The sequence below is a fragment of the Bos javanicus genome, chromosome 17 (assembly GCF_032452875.1).
Source record: "Bos javanicus breed banteng chromosome 17, ARS-OSU_banteng_1.0, whole genome shotgun sequence".
NCBI lineage: Eukaryota > Metazoa > Chordata > Mammalia > Artiodactyla > Bovidae > Bos > Bos javanicus.
This window is the reverse complement of record NC_083884.1, coordinates 72,274,003-72,282,763: the sequence shown is the minus strand read 5'-3', so window position 1 is coordinate 72,282,763 and position 8,761 is coordinate 72,274,003. Positions and strand designations below refer to the sequence as shown.

At 62.3% G+C, this 8,761-nt stretch overlaps 1 protein-coding gene across 1 annotated transcript; it reads left to right on the top strand.

Moving 5' to 3' along the window:
- Window positions 1-8,293, top strand: LOC133228436 (uncharacterized). Its single transcript, XM_061383864.1, has 10 exons — window positions 1-356; window positions 1,024-1,236; window positions 1,918-2,028; window positions 3,679-3,844; window positions 4,050-4,298; window positions 4,434-4,557; window positions 5,791-5,996; window positions 6,518-6,588; window positions 6,800-6,895; window positions 8,060-8,293. Exons 1-10 carry the CDS (start codon window positions 1-3, stop codon window positions 8,268-8,270), a joined length of 1,803 nt encoding a protein of 600 aa, XP_061239848.1. The 3' UTR covers window positions 8,271-8,293.
- Window positions 8,294-8,761: the final 468 nt, after the last annotated feature.

Sequence of the window (8,761 nt, the reverse complement as noted above, 5' to 3'; positions counted from 1 at the left end):
ATGAATGGGGAGGCAGTGTTCGCAGAACTCATTGTTAAAACCGCGGAGCCGAAGCCTCGGCCCGCGCGCGACCAATCAGGGCCCGCAGGCTATTTTGAAATCGCTCCGGCCCCAGCCAACGAGCGCGCGCGGGGAGGAGCCTTCGCCGGCGCCGGCCAATGGGCGCGGCGCTATGCTAAGGAGCCGGGGGCCGGGCCGCCGCCTGTCAGCGGGTTAAAGATGGAGCCGGCGGCCGGAGGGCGCCACGAGGTGCGGGGTGGTCCTGGGGGGCGGCTCGGGCGGACGGCCGCCCGGACCTCTCGCCGCCACCTCCCGAGACCTGCCGCGGCCCGGAGGGAGGAAGGGGCGTCCTCCGCGTGAGTAGCCGGGTCCGAGGTGGGGGCGCGGGACAGGGCGGCCCTCTTCCGCCGGAGGGGTTGGTGTGGAGGGGCGCAGCCCAACACCCCGGGCGGCCCCCTCCGAGCAGGGAACCACAGAGTGCCGGGGAGCCCCCTCGTCCCTCTTTTCTCTGGGCCGCCGGGCAGGGAGTCTCCCGGGACAGAATGAGGGGCCCAAGTTGGGGGCCAGGAGCCAGGGGCCTGGGACGGGGGCCTGAGTTGGCGGGGGCGCGCCGGCCCGGAGTTGAGGGGGGGGTCACCCTTCTTTTCTCCGAGGCTCGGGCCGGGCAAGGGCTCAGGGTTGTCAGGCTGTATCCACCCACCCCCGCCTCAGGCGCCAGTGGGTTTCTGACCGCACTGGAGCGCGGGCCCCTCTCCTTTGTGTGTGCGCCCTACCCACGGTCCGCTCCGCTCAGGTGCTGGAGCCGGCCCTCTGTCTGGGGTCGCATACCCACGGCTCTCCGGAGGGTACCGGGAAAGGTCTGGCTCCCCTGGGGGTCCTGAGAACTCCAGGGACGGCAGCCCCCCGGTGAGATCCCCTCCGCGCCCTGCTGTCTAGGAATGGGCCCCTAGCCCCACCCACTTGTGCTTGCTTCCCGCCCTGCGTGTATGGGGGGACGGTGGGAGTCCCTCCTGCTGGCCGCAGGTGCTCTGACGAGGTTGCACTACTGTGCTTTGAGGAGCAGTGCAATGATATTGTCAAAGCATCCGGGACCAGCCTTGGAGACCCCTTCCCCCACACTGCCACTTCCCTTCCCCAGGCCGGGCCCCCGGACCTGCACGCCCTCCCCTCCCCCCTGCCCAGCGAGCTCCCTTCTCCATGGAAACTTGAGATCCTGGCCAGGCCTGGGCCTCTGGGGTCAGAGGGCACCCTTCCCCCAGGCAGAGGCCCCGCCCCAGTGGGCCTGCATTCCGGGTCTCAGATCCAGGCCGACCACCGGGAGAGGCGCTGGCAGGCCTGCCTGACACTCTTTCCCTGTTGCACTACTGTGCGCCCCTGGCAAGCAGTGCAATGATGAAAGGGCATCGGTCAGGCCCCACCCACCACCCGCAGCGCCTGGGCAGGGAGTCTGGCCACCTCACTCCACTAACCAGCAAGGAGGTGCAGGCGGGGAGCTGGGCTGGCGGGCTGTCCATCGGAGGATCAGAACGGCAGAGCTGGGAGGTTCTCTCCCAACCTCTCCAGCTAGGCTGTGGCTGGACAGGGGGTGGGGCAGACTCGGAAAACCTATGGTTGAAGAGGATCTTTGCAACCAACTCACAGGTAAGACTGGGGGCTCAAGGTTTGGTCAGGACCCTGTGGACAAAGAGGCCCACTGCTTTGCCTGGAGGGTTTGCCTGGAGGGTTTGCCCGGGCCGGGCTCAGACCCAGCTTCACCTGCCTTGACTTCCTGGGGGTGCCCTGAGCCTGGCCCTCCTGGCACGCCTGGGGAGAATGTTCTCCTGGGTCCTCTGCAGGAGCAGTGCTAGCTGGGGTGGATGGTGGGCTCAGGAAATGGAGCCGTGTGTCCTCCACCCACGCCCACTTGTTCTCTTACAGGGATGTGTACTGCCCTGAGCCTGCAGGAGGGACGGTGAAGTGCCCAGCACCCCACCGGCACAGCTGCAATCGGGGGGACTGGAGCCGACCTGCCAAGGAGATTGGCCCCAGGCATGCCTGCAGGGCCCCCTCAGCATCAGGACCAGACACAAAGGATTTTCAAGTGCCCAGTGGCAGCCATTCAAGCCTGTCTCCTTGAGAGGGGGCCCATTCGTGTCTGAAGGGGCATTTGGGAGTACCCTTCATCAATGGCTGTGCCCAGAGGGACAAGGGTAGATGCCCTGGCACCCAGGGTAGGATGAGGGGCAATGACACATGCTTGTCTACCTCCGAGGCCTGACCCTTTGCTCCTATGAAGACTCTGTACCCCATGGCCAAACATGCCATGCAGCTGTTTCCTGCCTTTGCTGGGAACTCAAGGCTCTGCTCAAATGTCCCTTCCTAAGGAAAGCCTCGGAGAAGGCAATGGCACCCCACTCCAGTACTCTTGCCTGGAAAATCTCATGGACGGAGGAGCCTGGTGGGCTGCAGTCTGTGGGGTCGCTAGAGTTGGACACGACTGAGCGACTTTGTTTTCACTTTCATGCATTGGAGAAGGCAATGGCAACCCACTCCAGTGTTCTTGCCTGGAGAATCCCAGGGACGAGGAAGCCTGGTGGGCTGCCGTCCATGGGGTCGCACAGAGTCGGACACGACTGAAGCGACTTAGCAGCAGCAGCAGCAAGGAGAGCCTTCCCCGGGCTCCAGGGCGCCCATTGTTCCTTCTCACGGCCGGTTAGATCACATTCTCCACCTGTGGCTGAAGCTCTCTTTAGATTAGGAGCCCCTGAAAGCAGCAAACATTTCCTTTTGGCGGTGCTTGACACGGCATACTTTAAAAAATCCAAAGAAACATACAAAGCATGAAGTATTATAAGCATAAACATGAAGGGGATGTTAACAAGGGCCTCCCTGACTCTTAGAGGATGCTTGTCCTGGTTTTAAAAAAGCACATACTACGTGTTTTAGAGTCAGGTCCGAAAGTCACAGGTGGTGGCCAGGCAACAGAATGGAGATTTGGAGGCAGCAGTATCTGAGTCTGCCTGCAGCCCTAGGCAAGATACACAGGCCAGACCTCTCCTTCCTTGCAGGAGGCAGGCCTCAAAGTGGGAGGAAGTGAAGGCCACCTCCTGTGTTGGGGATAGCTGGGGCTGGTGGTTTGGTGGTAGGAGGTGAAAAAAAGTCTCAAGATATAGGGGCTGACAGGAGGGGGTGTGGGGAGGGGCCAGGAACATGTGCTCCAGGGAGCACCACCCCCCACTTAAGATACTGGAATGGATGGTGGTTGGTCCCTGGCCAGCAGGAGAGGGAAAGTGAGAAGCAGGTTTTGGAGAGGGTGGAGGGGGAAAGAAGCTGCCAGTTTCTGCTCTGCTGAGTGTGAGACACCCAGGAAACATCCCGCCCAGGGGACACATGCATGTGGGTCTGGAACCCAGGGAACTTGGGGTTCAGTCAGTTCTGGGTTGGGACTAAGAAGCAGGTAAGATGTCCAAGAAGGAATGGTGAAGACCCTCACGTGGAGAGGACAGAGGCTGGAGAGTAAGTCCAAAGAAAAGGTGGAGCTCCGGGGCTATAGGATTTGTGGGCAGAGAGACGTCTCCGGGGCATTGATGTCTCTCAGGTCCTACAGACTCTGAGGAGGGGAGCGGCCGGGATGCGGGGGGCCTGGAGGCAGCCTGGGGTTTAAGGGTCTCAAAGAGATTGCCAGAGTTGGCCGCCCAGGAACGGGGTGGGCCTGGTCTGGGTGCAGCGGTGCGCGCCCCGTCGAAGCCCGAGGGCGCATGCGCGGAGCGGCGGGCATTGTCACGTGCTGCCGTCTGGCCCGCGGTCTCCGGGGAGTGGCCGGAGTGGTCTGGGCAGCGGCGCGTGCGGTGGCTGGGGGACAGCGGTGCGTCCTGGACCGAGTCCCAACGGGCACGCGAGTTCCGGCCCTCGGGGCAGGGGGTGGCGGCTGGGCGCGCCCGGATCCCGGGGGTCCCGCCTGGATGGTGGCGGAGCTGCGACCCTCGGGGGGCTTCCCTGTCTCCCGGGGCGGGTGGGGTGGGCGCGCCCAGACCCGGGGGACTCCGCCCCGACCGCCGCTCGGTTCCCAGGCAGCCAAGCCGCCGAAGCCCTCGAGGATGGAGGTCCTGGACGAGTTCGACAGCGAGTTCCCCCAGACTGTGACCTTCTGCCAGCTTATCTCCGAGGAGGACTTCGAGAGGCAGGCGGCGACCTACACGGAGCGCGCGCTGCGCCGCCTCTTCCGCAGTCTCGACCGCAACCCGGCGCTGGCCGAGCGCGTGGTGCGCAAGGGCAAGCAGGCCGAGTGCGAGCGGCGCGGGCTCCTCTCCTTCCTCTGGGTGCGGCCGGCCGGGCGGGGTCGGGGGGCCCGGGGTGGGGGGCGGCCGGGGGCGTGGGCGGGGGTGGGGGCTTCCCGGAGGCGGCGGCTCAGGCGTCTGGCTTCCTCCGCCCTGCCTTGCGCGTGGCCCTCGCAGGCCAAGGCGTCGTGTGCGGTCCAGGGGGAGCTGAACTGCTGTAACAGCATGAGCGCCCTGGAGATGCACCAGCGCTTGGAACAGCTGAAGAGACGCATCCACCGCGTGCACCTCTACTCCCAGGGTGAGCCCACTGCGCGCTGCGCTGGCCCGCCTGGCTCAGACCTCCCCGCGGCCACACTGCCTTTCCAGCCTGCTCTGTCAGTCAGGACCCCAGAGGCCCGCACTCCGTTTGGGTGGGAGGCAGATTTGTGTTCACATGGGGCAGGTGAGGGTGGAGCTGGAAGGCGGCCGTGTTCACTGCCACACCGGGAAGGCAACCGAGGAAGAGGCCACTCTGGTGGCATCCCCTGTGAGGTGGCGTGACCTCGCTTTCCCCCGATGCCCTGGGCTGAAGAACTGTGTTGCCCTCTGGGAACCCACTCGGTTGTGTCCCTTGTCGGGGTCCCCTGGCATGTTTGCTTGTCACCCTCTGCCTGCGTGTCTCGGACGGTTGCTCTGAAGCTGTGATGAGGTTTGGATTCGGTCCTTGGGTGTGTCCGGGTCCAGGGTTGTACGATGGCGATGGCGGTGGACGCCTGGGCGGAGGTGGGGGTAGTCCCATGGCACCCTTTCATCCAACAGCGCGTGTAGCTCTCAACACAGCCTCCGGAGGCATCGGCCTGGCGTTGTTTATTCCTATTTCATAGAAGAGGAAATGGAGGCCCAGGGAGGTTGCCCAGCATGTGTGGGCCACCCGGGAGTGTGATGCTGAAGGGGGACTCAGGCCGGGGTGGCTCCGGGTGCAGGCCCTCAGCCTCCCATCAGTGCCCCCAGCAGTGCTCATTCTCTCCAGAGGGGCTTGTTGACCCCTACTGTGTTGATGGGCTCCAGATTTGAACAGTAGAAAGACCCAGATTCATGAGGACAGGGGAGAGGCGGGGGAGGCCCCGGGTGTCTTCCTGAGCTCCCTTCTGCAGGACTCCCTCCCCGTGGCTCTCTGCACACCCCCAGCATGGCCCGCGGCTGGGTGGCATTGGTGGAGTCACTGTCAGACTGGCAGACTCGGACGTGGGTGACTCCAGGGTGGGTGGCAGGCTAACCTTGGTGGTGACACTCCATCGCTTCCCGTGGAATTCTGTCCTGGCACACAGCCTGGCGGGGCTCTGGCCTGTGCCTTGGGTGGTTCGGACTTCCCTGTGGGGCGGCCGAGGGGCCGGGGAGATGGCGCGTGTGGGTGCCCATCAATGGTGGCCTTAGGCGTGGTTGCCAGGTGCCCTGTGTGGGCCTGGCTCCCCTGCCCGTGGGCGTGCCTTTGTCTGCCCTCCCACACCTGTCCAGGCCTGGGGCAGATGCTCATGGACGCCTCCTGTCCCAGATGCCAAGAGGAGGAGGAGGAAGCGGAAACCGAAGAAACCAGATCGCGTCCTCTCGCAGGACCGCTCGACCTCCCCATGCCTGCTCCCAGCCCTGCTGCCGCCTGGACCACCGCTGCTGCCGATGGCCTCCACGGCGGCCCCGCCACCCGCTGTCTACACTATGCCCAGGGTCTTTGGCCCCTTCCCTCCGCTGCCCAGCACATCGGTCAGTGGCCCGTGGAAGGGCATCCTCTGCGCCCTGCTCAGAAGCACTCCAGCGATTCCCTGGCCCCACGGTAGAGGCTCCCAGAATGTTCTCTGCAGGCAGCAGCAGATGCAGCGGATGATGAGGGCCGCTCTGCTGGCAGTGTTGGGTGGGGGACACGTGGGACCCCATCCGCCTGACCTCAGGGCCCTCAGCCGGCCCCCAGGGCTCCCAGGGGATGCCCGCCGCCCACCTCTCCTCACGGGGACCATCGTCCAGGCTGCCCTCGGAGCGCCTCTGCAGTGCCCTTCCTCCCTGGCTGCCCCTCCTGGCTCCCGCTTACCCGTCACCTGCCCCCAGGCAGCGCCGGGGCCTCCTCCGCAAGCTCCCAGGCCCCGTGCCCCTAACACCAAGCCCTGGCTGGCCCCCAGCAGCGATTTTCCGATTGGAAGAAAGGCACAGCATCCCCCTAGTTCTCGGAGAAGGTGCTTTTCTTCCTGAGCAGAACCCCACGCTTGTCCCGTTTCCTTTGTTTCCTGCAGCTGGAGGAAGTGGAAGTTTCGAGGTCTGAAGTGAAATTAAACTGGACTGGCCTGTCATCAAACCCAAAGAGGTGGGAGGATTTATTCGGGGCCCCAGGCAGACTACAGACGCTAAGGCTAAGGGCTTAGGGGAGCGTGCTCCTCTCTGGCCCATCCGGAATCCCGGCCTCCCTCTGATGTTCCTCCTGCATCCTGAGTGCTCCCTTCCCCTCCTCATCGGCTTGTGCCCGACCTGTGCCCCCCGCACCGAGGCTGAGCCCCCTGCCTCACCCTGTCTTGCAGCCACATGGTCGACCTAACCCCCCTGGTCCTTAATCCTGGGGGCTTCCACTTCTCGTACCTGACCAGGAACAACGCGCACAAGCTCCACTTCCCCTGGTGAGTGTGCCCTGGAGGGATGTGCGGGGTGATGGTCCCTCCCGCTTCCGGGAGGTTCCCCAATGTTGTCCGGGACCCTGGTGCTGGAGAGTGGCTGCCCCTTCCTACTGCTTGTGATGGGGGGAAGCAGAACCAAACTGCCCCGGGGCCAACGTAAAGGCGGCGATTCTGTCAGCTGGGGCAGCTCTGGGGTCTTCTGTACGTGGTTCTGCAAGTCAGGTGTTTACTGACTGTGTGGTTTTCTTTAAATTACCTTTTTTTGCCAAGTATTTCCCATGTCATTGAGTGTTGAGATTGCAGCTTCATTGCATTAGGGGACTTTTTTGTTTTCAAACAGCTTTTTTGAGGTGTTATTCACATGGCATGTAATTCACCCATTGAAAATAACACCAGTGCTGGGAATTTCCTGATGGTCCAGTGTCTGGTGGTACTGCAGGGCCCAGGGTCAATGCCGGGTTCAGGGAACTAAGACCCCACAGGCTGCACAGTGTGGCCAAAAAAACCAAACCCAAGACCCCTAAAAGCCAGTGATAAATGCAGAACACCCCCGTTGTGTGCACAGAGCGTCGTTTACTCAGCCGCTCTCGCGTGTTGACGGAGCCCTTGGTGGAGACTGTTCTCGGCGTCCTGCCGCGTGCCCGCTCTGAGCGGGCTGTGCCGCCTCTTGGTGCCATCACCAAAGATGGGTTGTTTTTGGTTTTTAAAAGTTCACAAAAGCAGAACGTATCCTATGGGGAAAAGTTCACAATACAGAAATGAATACATAAAATATGAGAGTCCCAGTACATCGGTTGCTTTTGCAAATCAAGGCAGGCTCACACTGCAGCTTCTTTCATCCACTACCGTACCACTGGGCGTCTTGACTCTGGGCTGTGAAGACCAGCTTCCTTCCTCGAGTAGCTGCTGCATAGCCCACTGCCGGGCTGTGCCATGGTTCCTCTGGGCGTTCCCTGATGGATATTTGGATCATCTCCGGGTTTACACAATCACAAACATTGCTGCGATGGACAGCTTTGAGCAAACATCCCACGTGAGGGGTCCCAGCAGCAGGAATGCAGCGAGACCATCACGCAGCCTGGGTTTCGTGGTGCGTTCCTCTGACGGCCCTGTGTGCTCTGTGCGCCTCATGAGTCCAAATCCACGTCTTCTGTGTCTCCTGCACAGGACCTCAGTCTGCAGTAGCCCTGCCGCCCCCGAGGAGACGCCGTCCTCGTCTGTGAGGGCTTCCATCTTCACCCCGCCTGTCCTGCTCAAGTTCCAGCCTGTGCCCAGACCCACAGGTGACTCAGAGAATGACCCTGGCAACGCGGAGTCCGTGCCCCACCAGAGGGAGCAGTCACCTCTTCTGTACAGACCACGGCCGGAGGATGAATAAACTCCCCTGCTGGTGTCTTCTTACTGCCGTGCCCTCACTGCGCCTGACCCAGGATCTCAGCCCTGGGCACTCACAAAGAGCAGTGGGTGACGGGAGCTGCCTGTGCTGTAGTGACTCTGTGACCCCTTTGGGCCTCACTTGATCCCACTGAGTTACAAGACTACCAGTTTTTGCTATGCCTGGCCCCCAAACACAAGCCTTAGAAACAGTGGTCTATTCCCCCCATGGGATGACAATGAGCCAGTGAGTTGGTTTCCAACTTGGCGCCTCCCTAAAGAGTTTCAAAGACATGTGACTCTGATCACCTTGCATGCTGACCTTAAAATCAACCTGCATGTGAGATGTGAGTCCTCACAAAGTGTGGGATGATGCTGGCCGGTAGAGTAGATGCTGCTTGAGCCCTTAGGTATGCCCTGTGCTTTGCTTGGGGCCCCCCAGGTGGCACCAGTGGTAAAGAACCTGCCTGTCCATGCAGGACATGTGAGGGACAC

Bases quoted from the DNA above. Each gene is read 5' to 3' on its own strand.
- LOC133228436 (XM_061383864.1), top strand. From the start codon at position 1: ATGAATGGGGAGGCAGTGTTCGCAGAACTCATTGTTAAAACCGCGGAG. The intron at 357-1,023 runs GTGAGTAGCCGG...TGCTGGCCGCAG, and splicing joins GAGGAAGGGGCGTCCTCCGC to GTGCTCTGACGAGGTTGCAC. The intron at 1,237-1,917 runs GTCAGAGGGCAC...GTTCTCTTACAG, and splicing joins GCCAGGCCTGGGCCTCTGGG to GGATGTGTACTGCCCTGAGC.